Below are 23,853 nucleotides of genomic sequence, written 5' to 3' on the forward strand. Positions count from 1 at the left end.
ATATATACACATACATAACGTTTCAAGAAGTACAGGTACATTGAGCACTACTGGAGTGGTTGCGGGTAAACTACATTTTAAAGACTGTGTAACACAACAGGTAAGTAACCAACAGCAGCTAAAATGTATATGGATCACCTCTCGGTAGTAGATCCCTTTTGAAAGGCGCTACACGACGGTTGTGGTATAGAAATTACATTTTCTATGTGAACGTTCAAATTTGTGCCTCTAATAATAATAATAATAAAATGCATGGCAACAACTCTTGGGGGAATAGGAAATTAAGACCTAAACTATTTCACTTCCAGTTAAGACTATAATATGACACCAAAACTCAGAATCAGTGTCTCCATGATGGGACAGTTAACTTCGTAAGCTGGAATGTTAAAGGCCTGAATCACGAATTAAAGAGAAAGAAAGTACTTTCTCACCTAACAGGTCTAAATGCTAAAATAGTATTTTTACAGGAAACCCACTTACTAAGTAAGGATCAGTTCCGGCTGCAAAAAGACTGGACTGGCCAAATGTTCCATTCTAGTTTTACAAAGAAAACTAGAGGGGTGGGAATTCTCATACATAGAACAGTACCATTTGTAGCATCAGATGTAGTATTGGATCCTGAAGGGAGATATGTGATGGTCATGGGAGACTTATCTAACTGTAAAATGATTTTGATAAATGTTTATGCACCTAATGTTGATGATAAGGAATTTATACAAAATTTATTTGCATCCATTCCCAATCTGAACACTCATAAACTTATAATGGCTGGGGGCTTTAATTGTGTTCTAAATCCACTTTTAGATAAGACTTCCTCCACAGGGGGAACGGCAACTAACACCGCAAAGATAATTACAAAGTTTATAACTGATCACAACTTATCAGATCCCTGGAGGTTTTAAACCCAAATTCAAGAACATATTCTTTCTACTCACCAGTACATCATTGCTACTCAAGGATTGATTACTTCTTTATAGATAATAACTTCTTGCCTAAGATTAAATCTTGTAAATACGATGCTATTGTTATTTCAGACCATGCCCCATGATCTTGGAGCTGAAATTACTAAGCCCCATACACTCACCCCGCAGATGGCGTCTCAATCCGCTTCTATTAGCTGACGAGAATTGTACTGAATTTATATCCAAACAAATTGAATTCTTTCTAGAGACAAATACATCCCCTGAGATCTCTGCAGGAATACTCTGGGAAACTCTTAAGGCCTTCTTAAGAGGACAGATTATCTCATATCTTTCCCACAGAAATAAATCCGAGCGAAGAAAGTAGCAGAGATAAAAAGCGAAATTACTAAAATAGATGAAGAACATGCCAGACTACCAAGCGAGACTCTACATAAGAGGAGGCAGGCTCTACATTCAGAATTAAACCTCTTGACAACTAAAGAAACCGAACAACTAATTTACAAATCCAGACATCATTATTATGAACATGGAGAGAAAGCTAATAAGCTTTTAGCGCAACAAATTCACAAGCAAGAAGTGCGCAACGCAATCTCGAAAGGACAAAAAATAATGGAGATAAAATCATCGAACACAAAAATATAATGTACACTTTTAGAGACTACTATAAATCCCTATATACTACTGAGTTTAAAGAAGACAATATACAATCTAATGCATTTCTGGATAAATTACAGATACCACAAATTGACGCTATTAGTGTGGAGGAGCTCGATAAACCTCTGTCATTATCAGAATTACTGGATGCTATAAAGTCACCCAAGGTGGAAAAGCAGCAGGCCCTGATGGCTACCCTGCAGAGTTTTACAAGAAATTCTCCGCTCAGCTAGCTCCCCTCCTATTAGCAACATTTACAGAAGCCAGAGATAACCAATCTCTTCCACAAACCTTTCGCCAAGCACTAATCACTGTCTTTCCAAAACAAAATAAGGACTTATTACAATGTGCATCATACAGACCAATTTCACTGCTGAATAACGACGTTAAAATACTCTCTAAAATCATAGCTAGAAGGATGGAGAAAGTGCTCCCTCAGTAATATCACAAGACCAAACTGGATTTATTAGGGGCCGACACTTATCTTCAAATCTTCGACGCCTGTTTAATGTAATATACTCACCAACTAAATCAAACACCCCAGAAATATTATTATCATTGGATGCAGAAAAGCATTCGACATGATTGAATGGAAATACCTTTTACTATTTTGGAGAAGTTTGGGTTTGGCCCAACATTTGTGCATGGATTAAATTACTGTATACTAACCCAGAAGCTTCAGTTTGCATCAATAACATTTGCTCAGACTACTTTAAACTAGAACGTGGCACAAGACAAGGATGCCCTTTGTCACCACTGCTGTTTGCAATTGCCATTGAACCACTGGCAATACATTGTCGAAATACTGATCAGATAAAGGGGATTAGCAGAGAAGGACTGGAACAGAAAATCTCATTATATGCAGATGACATGGTACTGTATATATCGGACCCAGAAAATTCTGTGCCTGCAGTCTTAGCAGCACTCACAGAATTTCAAAAGCTCTCTGGTCTCAGAATTAATCTGAATAAAAGTGTACTCTTTCCGTGAATTCGCAAGCATATAATATTAGATTAGACACCCTTCCTTTTATCATTGCAGAACAGTTTAAATACCTCGGGGTAAACATCACAAGTAAACATAAAGCTCTTTATCAAAAAATTTTCGTCTGTATGGAAAAAATTAAACAAGACTTGCATAGATGGTCAACCCTTCATCTCACACTAGCTGGAAGAATTAACACTGTTAAGATGAATATTCTTCCTAAGCTCCTTTTTTTATTTCAAAACATACCAATATACATTAATAAATCGTTCTTTAAGCAATTAGATTCAACAATAACCTCATTTATTTGGAATTCTAAACATCCACGCATCAAAAGAGCGACCCTACAAAGACAAAAGGCAGAAGGCGGCATGGCTCTACCTAACTTCCAGTTTTATTACTGGGCGCAAATATACAGTCGATAAGAACCTGGACACAAATAGAAGAACATACACAGGCATGGACCGCAATAGAAGTAAAATCCTGCAGTACTTCTTTGTATTCCTTGCTTTGTGCTCCAATAAACACACGCTATCGGCAATACACTAATAACCCAATTGTGCTCCACTCACTTAGAATCTGGAACCAATGTAGAAAGCATTTTAAGACGGAGAAGCTTCTTTCTGTGGCACCCTGCAAAAGAACCACCTCTTTCAACCCTCACAAACATATGCAGTTTTTAATATCTGGAAAAATTTGGAATTAACTTGCTTAGAGATCTTTATATAGACAACGCCTTTGCATCCTATGAACAATTACATTCCAAATTTAACATTCCAGCTACAAATTTCTTTCACTATCTTCAAATCAGGAACTTTGTTAAACAGAACCTTCCAGATTTTCCTCATCTTGCACCCTCATCCACGCTGGAAAAATTATTGCTCAATTTCAAGGAGTTAGACTCCATCTCTACAATATATAAAATCCTTTTACAATCCCTTCCTTTCAAAGATCCAAGAGGACACTGGGAAAATGACCTCTCAATTAATATATCAGAAAAGGAGTGGAAAGTAGCAATGCAGAGAATTCACTCAAGCTCCATATGCAAAGCATACAATTATACAACTCAAAATTATATATCGAGCACATCTGTCTCGACTAAAACTCTCCAAAATGTTTCCAGGGCATGATCCAACCTGCGAACGTTGCAACCAAGCCCCAGCCTCACTAGGTCACATGTTCTGGGCCTGCTCCAAATTAACATTATTCTGGACAAAAATTTTAATTACCTCTCAGACAGTCTTGGACTCACAATCCCTCCTAACCCATTAACAGCTGTGTTTGGGGTTCTTCCAGAGGGTCTTAAAGTGGAGAAAGACAAACAAATTGTGATTGCATTCACTACACTGTTGGCACGCAGACTTATTCTGATAAACTGGAAGAACCCAAACTCTCCTCTTTAAGTCAGTGGGAAACTGATGTGTTATATTATTTAAAATTGGAAAAATCAAATACTCAGTTAGAGGATCTGTGCAGACTTTTTCAAAACATGGCAGGATCTAATCAGTAATATTTTGAAATGATTTTATAAAGCACAGAGAATTTGTTGATTTAGGTATTTTTAAAAGCCTTAAATTTTACACCGTTTGGCTTGCTCTCTCTCTCAAGGGTGGGGATCGATCTGTTCTTAGCATAATTCTTTTTTTTTTTGTAAAACTTGATTGCTATGTATTGATTGTAATAAAATAAATAAATAAATAAATAAAAAAATAAATAAATTTGTGCCTCTGGTAATGTGCCTTACCGGCAATTAAAGAAAATTATTTTTGTGTCCTCTGCAGTGTTAAGAGAGAAAGGCTTTGGTTTGGGATAAAAGGAAAAAAGTGTAAAGAAAGGAAAGTTGCCTTTTTCTTTTATATAGTATAGAGAGATGTGTTCGCTGACGTTATGATCGCCTTTTGGGGACAGTCGGTGGGTCTTGTGTAGACTGGTGAGATGTCCCCGCCATTAATCAGCTGTGATGGCACTGTCAGTCCTCCACTCGTGTGCGTGTCTTCATAATCCGAGCTGAGGACCTCATAATCGTATACGTGCAAAAGAAAGTGTGAATCGCCTTAATATTATTTTGCCGTGGTGTACAAAAGGGGTCCCGTGTTTGCACTTGTCTGGGCTATAGCGCAGGGGGAGGATGAAAAAAATTAAAAGTGCTCACTTTGACTTAAGGCAGAAGCGCAGTCAGCGCCTCAAAGGCGGCACAGCTATGCGCGCGCGCTGGCTGCTCGACTTTTGCTGGGAAGGAGACCCCTTTTGTACACAAGTTCATGATATCAAAAGTCTCAAGCTCTTTGGAGGTAATTCATATATATATATAGCAAAATACCTGCCTACGCAGCGGAGAAGTAGTGTGTTAAAGAAGTAATGAAAAAGAAAAGGAAACATTTTAATAATAACGTAACATGATTGACATTGTCATGAGTGTTGCTGTCATATATATTCCTGCCTAAATAAGTCACCCTCGCTTCGCTCTTACTTTTTTACCGTTCATTTAATCATGGCTAGTGGCGGAAAAATTATAAAATGGAAGAAGGATTACACTGAGTATGGCTTTACCAAAACAATTATTGATAGCGAATCAATTATTCATAAAGCTTGAATTGGTGATCTGTTTTTCTGTGTTAACCTCATATTTTTTCATACTTCTTCTCAAACTAAGGTGGTGCAAGGGTAAAATGAATCGGGATGCGTTGATCAATGTAATCGGTGTACCAGGAAATCATGCATTGACAAAAGCTCCCCTTTGCTTGTAATGCAAAGTGTGATTAAATGCATTATTTTTTAACGCGTTATGGAGCACATGCATCGAAGCTTCTCAGCTGTGCTTGTGCTAAGAAAAGGAAAGATTTTAAAAATTACGTAACATGATTGTCAATGTAACCTTTTGTAAGTAGTGCCTGGAGGATTCAGTGTGGAGAAACTCTAGAGACAGCGTGTGTATTAACTTGTGGATTTTTCTGTGAGTATTTGGTGGCAGTGTGACGAAGTTGCTTCGGAAGACAGCGTTAGCCGCGGAGCTCAGCTCAGAGCAAAATGAGGTAAATGGGAGGGGAGATGATGACGTGACTCCCCAACCCGCCTTAACTGTCAATCCCCCACAAACACAGTCTCTCGGAATTTGCATAAGCACACCCCTTCACCTACAATTTTAACTTGGTTACAAAGTGATCAAAACTCGTTTATATCCAAGCGTCCTCTCATTAAACTTGTATCCCGCATTACCTGTGGGCATGTGAAACGCCAGCGGTAGCCTGTCTATGAACTTAATTTAAAGTTTAGGTTTACACCTTACTTTCTTTCCGAGGTAGCAGCACTCATGAATACGGTTGTATATGTCACTCGCTCGCTTCTTATTGTTTCGCTGCCTTCTCAATTATATAATGCATGTTTTCTTAAGCGCTTTTTGGAGGTCTTCTTGGTTTTCTACATACTGCGTTGACAGTCAGTTCACGTGATTACGTGGGAGGTGTGATGATGTCACACGAAACTCCGGCCCCACGTCTTTCCAGCTCAACTCCATTACAGTTAATAGAGAAAAATACCTTCCAGTTATGACCATTAGGCGTAGAATTTCGAAATGAAACCTGCCCAGCTTTTGTAAGTAAGCTGTAAGGAATATGCCTGCCAAATTTCAGCCTTCTACCTACACGGGAAGTTGGAGAATTAGTGGTGAGTGAGTGAGTGAGTGAGGGCTTTGCCTTTTATTAGTATAGATTAGCGGTGTTGCCAGGTTTTGCTGTTGGTTAATCAGATGTATCAGAAGTACTATGTAACTAACTAAGTACTTTTCTGTATACATTTGGTTTTTTAAGGAGGCTAATATTATTAGTTCACTAAATTCCCTTAGTCTTAAATATGCTACTAACAGTTGGCTAGGAGTAAAACATTCCTGCTGTAGATCATTTCTTGCAATTCCTAGTGACTTGGCTTTTGTAGGTGGTCATGGGAAAAACAGAATTTTAGAGGAAACCTTAGTCTTTTGAATTCAAACAGGTAATAAGAAGGAATAAAGTACATTTTGGATTTTAATGTAATTTTGCATCCTGTAAAACTAACCAAGGCATGCCATTGGTCCTGGCATGTGTTGTACCTAGGGCTTGAACTGGGCTGGTATGGTGTACTGGTACTTGCCTGTTTATGCTTTGTAAACCACAGTGTAGTGGCACACCGTAGTCTGACTTCCTAGGGAACACCCCAGTTCTCTGAAGTATTGTATGTATTTTACCACCAACACAACTGCCAGCCCTCGCCCTGTTCTTTGAACTAAATGTATGTAAGTGCACTTGATTATCCAATCTAACTTGAATTTGTACATATACCGCATTGTAAGAAGTAAGAAGAAATCAACAGAACATGGAATACTGTGTGTACCCAAGGTAGCCACTTGCCAACCACATCTTCTTTGAGTTTCCCCTACCTTCCCTTCATCCACTTCACATCTCATTTTCTGCAAAGATTGCTACCCCATTCCTTCTTCCTGTGCAGGGAAGCTGCCCTTCTCCACTCGCCGCTAACTCCTTTTCTCTACACAAATACAGCTACAGCTTTGTCTGCTTGCAACATTCTTCTGCTTGAACTGCAAGGGCCATGTTTGCATGTGATCACATAGTGCCTAAGTATACCCCACCTACTGAAGCAATTCTACCACAAATAAAAAAATATTGGTTGCCTGATTTTCTTTTTTCTCATCACCAAATTTCAATCAAATCAGTCAAATTGTTTTTGAGATATTGGTGTATTTTTCTGGTGCATGGGAGGGTTACCCCAAAATACTTACTCAATTTTCCTTTCTTAGCAAATATAACCATAGATGTGTCATCCTGCCAAATTTCAGCTTTTGTAATAATTGAGAAATAATGTTTTTGTTGATGAGTGAGTGAGTGAGTCAGTCAGTCAGTCAGTCAGTCAGTCAGTCAGTCAATTTTGCATTTGATATATATATAGAGAGAGATGTAAATACTCTGTTATAAATTGATTCATTTTGTACTCAAAGTTTATTCCTGGCTACTGCACTCTTTCTTGTTTCTGTAACATATTGAATCCCATGACTCTTCTCTGTCTGTGTGGTTTGTATGTTCTCTGAGCATTGTTGTGGGTTTTCCTTTCACATTCCTAAAGAAATGCAGCTCCATTTGCACACATACCCACACACATATATAAAGAGGCACTGTGTTTCTATTTTATGCAGATAACAATGGGTTAATTGTCATTTTTTGTGTGCTGTACATGTGGGATTCCAGGGAACGTCACTTTATTGTAATTAAAAGTATGCACATACTGTGAGACTGTTTGCATATGGGAGCTCATCACCTAATGGATACGAACATAATCAAATTTAATTTACACTGAATTTTACGGAACATGATAACTGTTACACATGGGAAGGTCTCATATGGAGTAAAAGGAGTAACAATACAAAGATAAGTTTAAACATTGGTAAATGGTAAATATTAATAAAAGTAACTCCAATTTAATAGATACACAGCAAACAATTTGGTTTCTTTTTTTTCTTGCAAAGAAGGGATAACAGGAGGAGTGTAGAAACACTGCACCAAACAATGCAAGTCCAGTCTGAGACCTTCCAGGCTAGTGACCTTATACCATTTTGGAAATATCACATGCCTGGGCCCTGAACATCAGAGATGAGTGGAAAGGCCCCCAAAAAGGTGCTGCTTTTTTCATTCCTGACCTATAACAACCCCCTAAATATGCAGCAGTATTTTTAAATGCTGTCTGTCCAGAACGCCCCTAAGACTGCCCATGCCTGGCTATTCTGTAGCTGTCAGGATAACGTATGACTCGGAGGACTTGTTTGTCCAGCAGCTTCCTGTTTTCGATATCTAATGTCAAACACACTCTTTTATCCTTGTTTATATTAATGAAACCCTTTTACTTTCTCATCATATTCTGCACAACTTTCATTTTAAAGGTAAATTAGTAGTATAATTAATGTTTTAATCAAAATAATAAGGTATTTTCATCATTTTCATTCTTGTTTTAGGCTAACAATACATGCAGAATGTCCGATGCATTTAGAAGATTTCCCCATGGATGCCCATGCTTGTCCTTTAAAATTTGGAAGCTGTAAGTATAATTTATTTTAACTTAATGTATATGAAACCATGCAGAAAATCTGCAACTCAATGGAAAACTTTTGCTGAGATGTGCGCATCTCTAGCCAAAAATGGTTACAGTCTGTTTACAATTCTCATCAAAGTATCTGCCTTTCCTCAGAGTGGTCAGTTTTCATCATTTTATCTTAAATGCATGTCATCCAGTGCATAAGTTTCAGTTACTATGGAAAAAAAAAAATCTTTGCTATTAAATTGATGCATGTTGTTCATTGGAGCGGTGTATTAGATAATAGTTGAGCTTCAGCAGGTGCCCATTATGCTGTGCTTTACTAAAGGCATTGATTTCAGTGGGGTGAAATGTGACAATGTTCATGGGTCAAATTACATCACTAACCCCACAGCTGACAATTGCAGAGGTCTTCTCGGTTGGAGGAATATTACTTTAACTCAGCAAGTCTGAAGCTAGCTGGATGGCATGCGGTTTTGGTTCAGTGTTTTTGAAGGACAACTTGTTGAGGGTTTCGCCTGAATATCAATACTACTTAAACAGTATGTGTGTGTGTGAATATGTTAGAAGATTAAGTGTTTGTAGAGGTCATCTGTTATCATTTACTGTAACAATATATAAAAAAAATATGTGGTTAAATCCAAAAAATTTAATTCTATACCTATGTGAACATAGTCTGTATTTCCTTCCATCCATTCATGTCCTCAGTCCACTTTTTTGTTTGTGAGACTCAAAGTCTGTGTTTTCTAATATGGATGTCAGCAACACTGGAGCACCACAAGGAACAGTCATGTCTGCATTTCTCTTCACTCTGTACACCAATGATTATAAATATAACACCTGGTCATGTCACTTGCAGAAATCATCAGATGAATCTGCACTTATGGGTTGTATTGATAAGGGGATGAGTATAGGAGTCAGGTGGAGAACTTCGCTTCCTGGTGCAAAATAATTGCCAGCAAACTAAATATCAGTAAAACCAAGGAAATGGTATTGAATGTTTCTGCACCAGTAAGCCTCTATGTCCGACCACTATTCAGAGAGTGGATTAAAGGTGGTCCAAGTCTACAAGCACTCGGAGGCCCACATCAAAGACAGGCTGGATTGATCTTCTAACACAGAGGAACTATATAATAAAGGGCAGATCAGGCTCCTTTTTCTTAGGAGTCTGTGTTTCTTTATTGTAGATAATGACATCCTCCACATGTTGTACAACTCTGCGATGGCCAGTGTGATTTTCTACAGTGTGGTGAGCTGGGTTGATAACACCATTTCAAGAGAGGCCCAATGAATTAACAAACTAATTAAAATGGCTCGCTTAGTTATAGGACATAATCTGGACCACCTGGAGGTAATAGAGGAGGTGAGAATGAAAACAAAACTGAGTGCCATTATGAACAATGCTGCACATCCTCTCAATGACACACTAAAACTGAGGTCTTTCAGCCAACAACTAATTCTGCAGAAGTGTGTCAAGAAATAACTAACAAGAATACGACTGCATAATGCCTCACTGGGACTGGGATTGCCAAGTCAGACTTTTTTTGTTCTTTTTAATTTTCTTCCCTTTTATTCATTCTGGTTCTTGTTCAGACTGTAGTGGGTATGTATTTTTTTATTTTTTAAAGAGCTTCTGTGAAAAGTCACATTTCCCCTTGGAGATAAATAAAGTTCTATCTACCTATCTTGTTCTTGTTTCCATCCCCTGACTTGTGCCTTTTAATCCCTTTTCATGGAGTTGCTTGGATTCTTCTTTTGCCTTCACTGTGTTAGATAGGCCAAGGTGCCAACTCACCTCAAGATGACCCTAAGAGATGCGGGGACATTTAAACTACCATCAGCTGAAATCCCATTGAACTCTTTATGGGATGTATGAAGTGATAGTTTAGGTGTGTTATATTAATGGGGTGAATACTGATGTGATCAATTATTTTGTGTTTCATATTTTTAATGAATCACTTTGGGATCTGTTTTCTCTTTCACACTTATGAGCCCTTTTGTAGCGATTAGTGTCAAAAAAGTCACTGTAGTTTAACATATAACAAAAACTGTGAAAATTTAGAAGGGGTGAATACTTTTCATAGACACTGTATACTTGTTGCAGTAACAGGGGATTTTGGAAAACTAGAAAAAAAGTATATAGTCCACCCTGAATATATTTTGTTCTTACAAATTTCTGGTTACTAATACATTAAAACAATGTTGACATACATCAGATTTGGTATGAGTCTCCAATGGTCTTTATTTGTACAACAGCCTACATTCCTCTCTTAGAAAACCCAAATCAGTTTCTAGAGTAAAGCTCCTAATACTTGGTTGTTCAGCAATGAACTTTCCACTCCTCATTTGTGTCTTTCTTCACATGTTCTCTCCAAATATAACTATAACCCGGCAGTAACTATGGCCCTCATTTAGTAGGTTTAGCGTTTCGTCTTCCTTTGCTCATCAAAATCATGCCACAGTATGATGTAGACTCAGTTCTTTTCTGAAAAGAGAGAAAGAAGAATTTAGAGTTCTAGGGGCTCTTAAATCCCTTCCTAATAGTCTTCCCCTGTACAATCAGTGGCCCTTTCAGGAGAAGGGGAAATTAACTACTATCAAAGTTTAGTCAGGGGTCTGTTTCTGAATATGTATAGTAATCTATATATATATATATATACAGTATAAATATCCTTACATATAATTTGATACTATCTGTATGTATGGTATTCGCGTCAATACCCCGACTCAATAGAAGTTAGAACCATGCAATGCCTCTGTAGTTAGAACATAATGTGGCAAATGCGGACGCAGTATTGCATGATTGGCTAAGAATGCTTGAATGCTTCAGTGACGCCGCTGGACAGCGAGAATAGTAAGTCGGTGTTGGTTGAAGCAGATAATAGTAATTTCAGTTGGTTTTTGGAACGTTGGTTTGGTGGGGCGTACTTTCCAGGACTAACATCATCGACTGACTTAAACCCTTCGACAGCTCCGGAACCATAAGTAATTTAGAACGTATCGCCATTTGCTTGGTATGTCGAAATTTATCTTTGGGCAGTTCAGTTTTGGCATCCGTCCTTTTGATATTTATTTGCAATCTGAGAAATGACAGCTGGGTATTAACAACGGTCGTTGTTTAAATTTTAGCTGATCTCAGATCTAAAATGACCACGCCAACATAATTATTACTCCGACTTTGATTAGAGTCGTAAAATACGGTTTGTTTTGAAAATTTGTTTGAAATCAAATGAGGTGCGCCGAAGAGCTGAGTTCACATCTCGTAGCCCCGTTTAAACAGGAAGCTCTTCATTACATCAGCCGAAAAGGTCTATTTTAAGCACAAATCAGTGCCATAATAACAAAATCATTTCAAGGACTTAAAAAACCAAATAATTCTTTGCAGAGAAAATATGGATTTCACAAACATAGAATTTGTAACCCGATTTGATTGGGCTCCAAGTCGCTAGTATGTATATATATATATATATATATATATATATATATATATATATATATATATATATATATATATATATAAAAAAGTTAATGTAGGTGTGTGTATATATGTATGTATGTATGTTCCAGCATCACTTCTGAACGGCTGGAGCATTTTTCATGAAACTTGGTACACATGTTTTTCATTGGTCGACTAAAAATACTGTTGGGGGAAATCAACCCTAACACACTCCCTTCTGGGTAGGGTTGGAGGTGATCTTGCAGTCTTCTATGCATGTTATCATCCAGTTAACACTCGGAACAACCACCAGAGGGCGAACTGGAAGTGACTCCCAGCATTCTTTATGTTTGAGCACCACTGCACCCCTATTGCTTATGAATTAAATAGAGTTGGTTGGTTCAGAACATCAACTGGATTATAGCATACATACAAGACCGCAAGACAAGCAAATTAGTGAGTCTTCATTGTTTGTTAATTTATTTTTATTTTTAAATGTGTGGTTTTTTTTATTATATTTTTCTCAAACAATTTAAAAAAAAAACCACTTTATTCTCCTCCCGGGCAACGCTGGGTATTGCAGCTAGTCTTTAATATACATTGAGCCTCCATCCTTTTTTTGAACATTTTTTATCCACTGCAGAATTTCTAGAAACTTTACTTGTACAATATTTGTACTATGAATGGAAACAACTCTGTATGGGATGCAATTCTGTAGTCTAGAATGCTCAGTAGCGCCAAGGTAACTTACCACTGCCCCAAACAATCATACATGTATGTCTTGTGGCCACCATGGGATGCCTCATAGCCCTGAACATCAGACACAACTCAACCAAACACAATTTCAGTTGTTTAACATACAGTAATTCCCTTACAAGGTTAAATCAGTCCAACACAATAATAACACTCACAATTGGTCACTTCCTATCTCCTTCCACCACTCCTCCATGAGTGTTGTTTACCTTCTCCTAACTTTGACTCTCTGTTACAGATGAGGGGGTGTCTTTCATGCCAGACAAGGAAGTACTTCCAAGGTCAAAGCATTGCACATCAGAAGCACTTCTGGGCCAGACGGATGTCTCCCAAAGTTGGGACAGTGTTCTCCTGCATCTCCCCCTGGCAGCCCCCAAGTACCCCAACAGGGTTGCCTCTCAGGACTACAGCTTCCACATGCCCTGTCAGGTTACAAATAAGAGTTCCATCAGAGGGATACTGCCACCCTGCATACAAGGGGAATATAAGGCCCCAGAAGCAGCTTCCCCGTCTGCCTTTCCATTATGGCCTCCTGACTGGGATACCTGTCCATCCAAATCTTTCTGTTATGGCCTCTCGATCCAGTAGAGAATTAACCTCGATACCAGTTGAGATGGAGGTCCATCCACCCTGACCCTTACAGTCTTACTAATATGAGGCCAATTGTATTGCCTGGGTTATGGCTCACTGGAAGATGACCTAGAATCAGACCCAGGAATTACTGGAGTGATTAAATCTCTTATGGTAGAGCTATGAAATCTTGATATGGATAGGGTGTCTTGATCTGTCCAGCATGGCATGGTACCACCACAACCAACATCGGGATAAGCAGAAGATAGCTAAAAAATGAAGTGAAGCTTCAATGCTTTACCCATATGCTAAATTATATAATAAAAATAGTAACAAAATGAAAAGCTGAAAAAGTCTGCTTTCCTGAAATGAGATAGCATTCAATTTAATTACTATATTCACATATTTGGATTTGCAATTTTAACTAACACTGAATTCTTAATATTTGGTGCTTTAATTAATAGATTTTTGCATCAAAAACAAGTAGAATGACAATCTAAATGATCTGCTGTGCAGCATTCATACTTGGCATTAATGTGCTCCAGCCAGCACCATGATGGTGAATTCAAGTTAACACCAAACATCTTCAGAATTTAAAAGCTCACAGGTGCTGCAAAAATGTTTGTATGTGTTTGGGGAGTGGTGAATCAAAACAATTCACTATTTAAAAATCTTAAAACTATAAAACCAAAATAAAATTAATTTTAGTGCTCTCTTGTGAATCAGTATGAGTAAGCAGTAAAGTCATAAATCACAATGCCAACTGTAAATACCAGGAACAGTTTTTGTTAACGGCTCCATACGGAAAACTTATATATTCAGAAAATTGTTAATGTGTGCAGTAGCACAAAATTTTATGTGCTTAAGTGTTTTCACCCTACATTATATCAAACTACATAAACACTCATACCATACTTAGAATGTTTTGCTACAGGCGCAGTGCAGTTCATTATTTATGGCTTCTATTGCTTGGACTGACAAATTTATACTGTATATATGTGGCAGTGGTCAAGCATGTAAGTGACCTCAGACAATGTCGGTCTCTATCATATCTAGGTGGAAATATTTTTTTGTAAAGTTTGCATGCATTTCTTATATTTGTATGAATATTTATCAGATACACATTTTTAATGATACACAGTCAAATTAATTAGTGATGCTTTATTACATCAGTGTTCTTTCTAATTTTTTAATCATAAGTTTTTGCTTTTTAAATTTTAAACACATGCTTTTTTATGAAATATAATATTATATGAGGTATTTGGGCAGAATATCTTGATGCAGGGCATTATCGCATGAAAAACACATGTTTATACAATAGTGAGGCTGTTTAATTAAGCACCATCAAAGCTTGAAAAACTATAATTAAATGCATACTGTCAACCAAAAAGAGTTTAATTAATGTTTTTAAAAGCCATATTACGGTATATCTTAACCATTCATCCATTCAAAAAAGAAAATGGGATTTGTTTGCAAATAGTGAGAATTATAGAATTTTATTTGTTGTGATGTATATTTTACTGTTACCTAATTTAAAGAGTGTTTTTGGTCAGTGCTTAAAACAGTAAAACACTTCTGCAGTAATAATGTGGATTGAATATTGAATATTGCAATAAAGCAAAATATGTATGTATTGCCCAACAATTTAAACTAAATTGCTTTAAAGGCTGAACAAACTGTTACGAAAACAGACCATTCTGGCCCACCAGTGAAATCTCAGACTTTGAACGAATAGGGCCAGAAATGAACTGGAGAGGCTCCGAAAATATAAGACAGGAATTGTCAGGTCATGATATGGCCGTTATGTTGAAAAATGTAAACATTAAGCAATGACCTGAACACGAGGATAAAGATATCAGTTAACACCACAAAAATCAGCTCCTGTCAAGTGCTTCTCTGAAATTTGAACGTGTTTTTTATTACACAAATCCCCTGTCACATGCCGCACTTGAAGCTGAGCTTTTGTGATGTAATGCTTTGAAATAATCAACTAGCAATTTACCAATAATAACATGCTTACATTATATTAAATATAAAACAGAACAAAGCAGTGAAATCAGAATTAGAAATAGAGCAATATTTCTTATGCAAAGAAGTGAATATTTTAATGACATATGTTAAGGATTACTAGACATAAAGAGAAATTGCCTACATGTATATCAAAAGAAGTCTTATGCTGTCTCAGCAGGAAAAGTCTTTGGGTCAATCAAAAGTTAAGTAAGATGGAAGAGGTTCGGTACACTTTGGAACAAAAATGTTATACGATGAATTAACAAAATCTGAAATAAATCAGATCATCTTGAAGACAGACAGGAGGGTCTGAATCTGTAGCGTTACTGCTGAATTGCTGTAAGAATATTATTTAGTTTATTATGTATGTTTTGCATTTAATATTTTATTTTTGTATTTTATTTGTGTGTGTAAATAAATAAGCTAAGGTCTTTAATGTAATATTTGTTTTGTCTAGATTCTTACATTTTTCTGGTCTCACTGATTTAAGTGGAAAGGTGTTAACTTAGGAGCTTCATTGAAGGGCAAAGCTGGGTTAGGAATGCTAAATACCTGTCTGTCTGTGAGACAATGGCCTACAACAGGTAAACCAAACCTGTTAACGCAGAGATTTGGAATTGCTTGGTGAACCTTAAGAGCCCCAAGGTCACCATTGCCTCCACATCTCTCACTTCTTAACCTGAGAAAGAGAGATGGATAAGCTGAGTATCCCTTCATGCCCTAATCTAGACAATACTCAACCTTGCTAAAACCTGCAAAAGATTCTTCATATTATTACCAAATGTGTTTCCTAGCATTGCCCAGGTGAATTTCACTTCACACTTGTCTGCTTGTGAGAAAGCAAGTTTGACTGTAGACATCTGGCTTCAAAACATAGACTCAGAGGGAAATACACCTATTGAAGAGGAAGGAGTAATTTGAAAGAATGAAAAGAAAACATGGTATAAATAAGGATTTTACTTTATCACATCCTATCAAGATTGTGATCATGTGACTTCAACCAATCAGCTTTAAAGTTAGCTGCTGATATATTACAGTAGGAACTCAATGCATGCCAACAGAAACCTGATAGTATCAGATTCACCAAGCCCTCTCCACCAATGCATCAAGAGGTCATACAGTCTTTATTGTAAGTTGGACTGTCCCTCAGTTATATACCAATTTTCATTCAAATATGCTCTGCCGGTTTTGAGTTATGCTGGAACACACATGTAAACATACAAACATTCATAAATATATTTACAAAACAGTTTTTTCAAGGTGACAACATGTCAGCATTTTTATATGCTTTATAATAGATATAGCTGTGATTCCTTGATTTCCATGTTTATTATTATTTCAAAATATGAATGTAAATGTAATGTGGGAAAAATTATTGTGGGTTGTCTTAAAAATTATGATTGGTGATTCCAATTTTTCATGTAATTTAACTTAGTTCTGTTGTTACAACTATTGGTTTGTAGCTTCAAATATGAGGGAGAAACAGTGCCAAGCTGATTGTGGTGATGGTGCAAGGATAAGATATCATATTTGTGACCGCAACTTATATTAAATACTTTTAGTAACAATATGATTCCACCTGGGGAACATTGTCAGTTCTCACCTATTATGTCAGTTCACAGCACCCCTGGAGTTACCCTCGATCAGACCTTGACCTATAGATCTCACGTGGAAAAGATGAAAATGAAAGTTAGCGCTCGTAACAACATCCTCAGATAACTAGCAAACACCAGGGGCCTCATGTATAAACGGTGCATATGCTCAAAAATGTTGCGTAAGAACGTTTCCACGTTCAAATCACGATGTATAAAACCTAAACTTGGCATAAAGCCACGCACATTTCCACAGTACCTCATGCCCTATCGTACGCAAGTTCTCCGCTCGGTTTTGCAGACTGGCAGCACCTTGTGTCAAAGCAGTGCTACTGTTCCTGTGTGGTAATCCTTGCTTTTCCTGATGCAGCTTTATAAATACACTGAAATTAAACACATATTATTTATTAGTTTAATGCATCTGATTGTAATTAACCTGTAACAATATAATGGCCCACAGAATGGTCAATCTATTCTAAATACCATAGCTGCTTTAACGTTGTTACTCTCACTGCACCACTCAGGGAAGCTGATCGGAAAGAGAATTATCGGTATACAGCATCAAGCATACGCTGCCTCACCCATGCTTCCTATTTGAACTTCTTCTCACATGGCAAACGCTTCAAACCTTTCCTGTACGGACCTCACGGTTCAGAAACAGTTTCATCCCAAGAGCTCTAAATGCACTCAATCAGTCCATCAAGTGCTTCTTGTAGAACTGTCTGTACTTATTAGTACAATTACCTCACTGTAAACATGCAGTACAGTTATAATATTGCACAACCTGAGCCCCTTTATAAAGCACGCATTTACATATGATGACAATATCATTTTTAAGATGAAATGCAGCAAAATATGTTTATTATATTATACAGATAAAAGTTTAACTTCATTTAAATAATCTGTATTGTTAATAATTAAAGGACATGGTGTCGCTCCGCTAGCAAGGATCTGGCGCTCCGCTCAAGTATTGTTCCTGCTGCACACTGTATGCTTCACTGGGACTGGCGTGAAGGATAGAATAATTAAACATGTACTACGAAGATATTTCAATGTTCCTTAAAAGTTTTGAAGAATCGACATTATAAGCTTACAGATGGCTTAATGTCTATTACAGAGCTGATTATGTGGCGATCGGTTACTTGGAGAAAGAAAAGGAAGGACAGGAATTGGAGGTTAGTACGTTTGAAAGAGACAGTACTGCAGGGGCGGCCTTAGGCATGTGCAAACTGTACACCTGCAAGGGCCGCAAAATCCCAGGGACTGCCACGCCAATATACTGTATATTGAATATAAAACAGAAAGAGAAAATAACGACACAGCTAAAAACACAGCGGCAAATTTTGACAAAAGTTAAACGCTTGTGTCATAAGCACGAGGCGGCTATGCAGTGTCCGCAATGGACCTGGCCATCCGCCGTGCATAAGATACCATATTGACATTCGTGGGCGAAGGGGCCGCCAATTGTTTCTCTGCGTAGAGCCGCACCTGAGTACTGCTGCAATAAATTATTTCATCGAAGGTCCCGCACAATCACTGCGCCACCATGAAACCCATGTTTAATAACGTGCTTTAACTCCTATCATCTTGAAAATGATATCACATATACATCTCGGTATTTTAGTTATTCAGAGAGCTGTAATATAACAAATGTAATGGATTCTGTGTCCTGTCGGAGGAAGAGAGACGGTTTAAAAAGCATGTAGTAATTCACACACATAGAGCACATAGAAGAACACATACAAAACAAAGCATTTAACGTGCTACTTTATTTACGATGTGATTTGAGAAACTAGTTCATTAAACGATTTTAAGATGAAGTTTATGATGTTCTACTTTAATGACAAAATAAACTACGTAATTAAAGTGGAAATTTTGAGACTGAAGTTGACATTTCGTGCTTTTTCCCCACTGTGTGCCTTTTTTTTCTCTGTATCACAATAGATGTTAATAGACAATTAACATGCTCTCTTCATATTAAAATATTAACTAAACTTTCATATTTAATATTTTAAAAATTAAGTTATTTTCAAATACTTCAGAAAAGCACTGGAGGCATCATACATAGTTGCTAATCACATAGCTAAATCTAAATAAAGCTTACACAGTAAGAGAGGAGTTAATATAACCTGCTGCAAAGGAAATTGGCTTTGAGATCTTGACAGAAGAAGCAGCTAGAAATGAAAGTAAAGTCCCTCTTTCTGACAACACTGTGGTTTGAAGAATTGACAATATAGCTGAGGACCTTGAAGCTCCACTGTTAGAGAGAATTAATAATTCACTTCAATACACCATTCAGGTTGACAAATGTGGATAACAAGGCAATTTTACTCATGTATGTCTTTCAAAAAAATTTGCTTGAAGATGTGTCGTGTGCGATGTGCTGACAAGCACAACAGGGTCCAAACTTTTCAGATCCATATTTTATGTAAGATTGTCATATTCCCATTACAGTATGATTTTTTTTCTTTACACTTTTATTATCATTCTCTTTACTTGTCCTTTTTGTTGGGGCCTAGTACTAAAAAAGCTTTGTAAAGTTTAACATTTCTTGCTTATTTTAAGATACTATTCAATGCACAAAAATAACCATTACAGAACTGAAAACTAGTGAAAATTTAGCCCAGTGATTAACCACCATTATGCTGTACAAAATATGAAGTAAAAATAATCTATTTATATCTATATATAGCAATATATATATATATATATATATATATATATATATATATATATATATATATATATATATATATACATGTTTCTATTTTTGTAATGATACTGTACTTTAAATCAGCACACTGAAAAATGAACTGCACATAATTTAAATATGACATTACACAACATAAAGAAAAGGATATGGTAATCGATCCTTCCTTTTTTTGAAGACATTTTGTGGCCTAGCACAGGATCACAGCCCACTATTTGGTAACCATTAGTCAAAATCATTAAAGGAGTTCATTATTTTTCATGGCAGACCTGTATTCAGGGATTATTCTGATATTTTATTTTTTATTAACACCCATGCATTCAGAATTTTCTTAGTTAAATCTATATAAATAAAATAAATTGTTTTGTTTGGATGTCTGTTTTTTTGTCAGTTTATTTAACCACAAAAAAAATGACTGAACCAATTTTCATGAAATTTTGCGTGTGTCTTGCTGCTGGTCCATTTTAAAATATTGGCAATAATTGTTATAAGGAAGAGGGTTCGTAATGGGAAACAGTGTCTGTGTAGGGACTACAGTTCCCATCAGGCTTCACAAATGCACTTGGACGACGACATCATTTATATATAGACTAGCAAAATACCCGTGCTTCGCAGTGGAGAAGTAGTGTGTTAAAGAAGTAATGAAAAAGAAAAGGAAACATTTTAATAATAACGTAACATGATTGACATTGTCATTGTCATGAGTGTTGCTGTCATATATATATATATATACACACACACATAAACATATATATACATATACACACATATATACAGTATATATACATATACATCCACATATATATACATATATATATATATATATATATATATATATGTGCACAAAACCACGCTTTTATCAAGGCTTCCGTCAGGTAGTCTTTTGAAATGAAATTTTCCTCCAATCAGTCATAGCAACGCGCTTTCTTCCGACTGTTACATTTTTGTAGCTCTGATGTGTGCATCAATGTAATTGGTGTACCAGGAAATCGTGCATTGACAGAAGTTCCCCTTTGCTTGGAATGCAAAGTGTGATTAAATGCGTTATTTTTTAACACGTTATGGAGCACATGCATCAAAGCTTCTCAGCTGTGCTTGTGCTAAGAAAAGGAAACATTTTAAAAATAACGTAACACGATTGTCAATGTAACCTTTTGCAAGTAGTGCCTGGAGGATTCAGAGTGTGGAGAAACTCTAGAGACAGCATGTATATTAACTTGTGGATTTTTCTGTGAGTATTTGGTGGCAGCCTGACAAAGTTGGTTCTGCAAGAACCAACTGCGGAGCTCAGCTCAGAGCGAAATGAGGTGAATGGGTGGGGAGATGATGACATGACTCCCCCACCCACCTTAACTGTCAATCCCCCCCACAAAGACAGTCTCTCGGAATTTGCATAAGCACAACCCTTCACCATCAATGTGAACTTAGTTACAAAGTGATCAAAACTCTCGTTTATATCCTGCGTCCTCTCATTAAACTTGTATCCCGCGTTACCCATGGGCATGACAAACGCCAGCGGCAGCCTGTCTATGAACTTAATTTAAACTTTAGGTTTACACCGTGCTTTGTTTCCGAAGTAGCAGCACTCATGAATATGGCTGTAAATGTCACTCGCTCGCTTCTTATTGTTTCGCTGCCTTCTCAATTATATAATGCATGTTTTCTTCAGCGCTTTTTGGAGCTCTTCCTTGTTTTCTACGTACTGCGTTGACAGTCAGTTCACGTGATTACGTGGGAGGCGTGATGATGTCACACGAAACTCCACCCCCACGGCCATCAAGCTCAACTCCATTACAGTATATGGAGAAAAATAGCTTCCAGTTATGACCATTACGCGTAGAATTTCGAAATGAAACCTGCCCAGCTTTTGTAAGTAAGCTGTAAGGAATGAGCCTGCCAAATTTCAGCCTTCTACCTACACGGGAAGTTGGAGAATTAGTGATGAGTGAGTCAGTCAGTGAGTGAGTGAGTGAGGGCTTTGCCTTTTATTAGTATACATTTATATCCCCATCCACGACCCTGGATGGATGGATGGAATAATTAAACATGTATAATGAAGATTTTTCAATGTTCCTTTAAAGTTTTGAGGAATCAGCATTCCAAACTTGCAGCTGGTTTTTCATTTAATACATATGCTTATTGTGCAGTGATTGGTTACGTGAAGAAAGAAAACAGAAGGACAGGAATTGGGGGTAAGTACATTTGACAGAAACAGTACTGCTGCAAAAATTATTCCATCCAGGGTCACGCACGTCAGAGCAGGCACATTACGGGGGGCAGGAACAATCCCTGGATTGGGCGCCTCATTGCTACCACTGCACCACTATCCCCCACATGTTTAATATATGATTTAAAGCATTTCATCATGAAAATGATATCAAGTATATATCTTAGTATTCTAAAATGTATAGAGAGCTGTAATATCGTGAATGTAAAGTATTCTGTGTGGCGATCACTGCCCCCATGCTTCTGTCAGCATAAGAGAAAGCCTTTTTAAGAAGCAGGTAGCAATTATGACTGGGTCAGGGAACACATAGAATACGAAGCATTTAACGTGCACTTTAGTTACGATGGGATTTGAGAAACTATAGTAAATTACACATCGATTTTAAGATGAAATCTATTACATTGGTTCACCGACAAAAGCGCGATAGACATATACGCCCCGACAAAACCTCGACGGACAAATGAGCGCGACAAACCCGTTAACTGGTTTTCGAAAAATGCGCGCCAACAAAATCGCGAGAGAGGCCAAGAGAGTGGGACGCATATGTGCGCATTATGTACACATTATGTGCTAGGTTATAACTGTTATAACTGCTGATGGCATGCTGCGAACAAATAACTCAGTCGAGGGTTGGCATAACGCATCATATACAAAGCGGAATTACCAGCAGTCAGGCAGCCAGCAAGTCTAAATACATCCAACTATCAAGACGCCTTGCTGCAATTCTTCCTACATATGCAGGGCGTGATCTTAATGACTATCTGCGTGCCGTGCTGATGGCATGCCGTGTCTCATAATATTGACTTCTAAAATAAACATTATTATATATGTTTTAAACTAGTAATTCATATTTAATTAAACTTTCGCGATTTTGTCGGGGCGATTTTGTCTGTGCGATTTTAATGGCGCGTTTTAATCGCACTATTTTGTCACTCTCATATGTCTATCGCGCAAATGTCGGGTCACAATTACATTATACTTTAATGACAAAGTACAAGATTAAAGTGGAAATTTCGACATTAAAATTGACATTTCAACTTTAATCTCGATACAGATCTTTTTCTCTTTACTGTTTGTCTAATACACTCAGACACTTGCCTTTTTGCGTCGACTTTGACATGTAACCACTTCTTTTTTGAAATTCTTTTATACGTGCTTTTATCATTGTCTTTTAATAAAACACTGAACCGAAGGGGCTATTTATATTGATTTGCATATTCAAATATGCAAAATTATAGAAGGAGATGGGGTGGGACTCATGCACAGTTTTATGCATCAGAATTTTGTTTTGTGTGTAATCACATTTCTGTTTTTGTCCATACTCCATGGTTTAGTTTGAATTCTACACACAGTGATATACATGAAGCCCCTAGTGTCTAAATAAACACAGACAACTCCTGTTTTTGTATTACAAGTTGCCTAAAAAATTGCCTAAGCTGCATTGAAAGCTTGCATATTGTAATCTCTTCAGGTAGTCAATAAAAGGTGTCAATCTTCCTGACTTCTCAAAATTTTAAAGGAAAGTAATATAAAAGTTACACTCGTTAACAAGCTAACTACTGTATTTACCCTGAAGTCTTAGTTAAAAACTGGGTATTCTCTCCAAATAGGAAAAAAAAGCAAATTAAAAAAAAAAAATACCAAAAAAATCTCTAGAGCCTCTGAACTCTGTGGTTCACCCACCCATCAGACACACAAACTACACATACTATATATATATATATATGTGTGTGTGTGAGTGTAGAAGAACAGCAGCAGCAGTGAGGGCTGGGAGTTGAGGACATTACTGCTGAGACAGCAGAATCAGTATTCAAAAATAACATAAATACGATTTAAAGGTGATTGATTCAAAGTTACTGTGGTGGGCTGGCGCCCTGCCCAGGGTATGTTTCCTGCCTTGTGCCCTGTGTTGGCTGGGA

General features: G+C 37.2%; 1 protein-coding gene across 1 annotated transcript in view; it reads left to right on the forward strand.

The window, feature by feature from the left end:
- gabra3 (gamma-aminobutyric acid type A receptor subunit alpha3) overlaps nucleotides 1–23,853 on the forward strand; it is a 556,236-nt gene that overhangs the window by 424,430 nt on the left and 107,953 nt on the right. The window contains exon 6 of the mRNA XM_039766519.1: nucleotides 8,557–8,639. Within this exon, the coding sequence (XP_039622453.1) occupies nucleotides 8,557–8,639 (83 nt within the window). The remainder of the gene's footprint in view (nucleotides 1–8,556; nucleotides 8,640–23,853) is intronic.

The sequence above is a fragment of the Polypterus senegalus genome, chromosome 10 (assembly GCF_016835505.1).
Source record: "Polypterus senegalus isolate Bchr_013 chromosome 10, ASM1683550v1, whole genome shotgun sequence".
NCBI classification, from domain to species: domain Eukaryota; kingdom Metazoa; phylum Chordata; class Cladistia; order Polypteriformes; family Polypteridae; genus Polypterus; species Polypterus senegalus.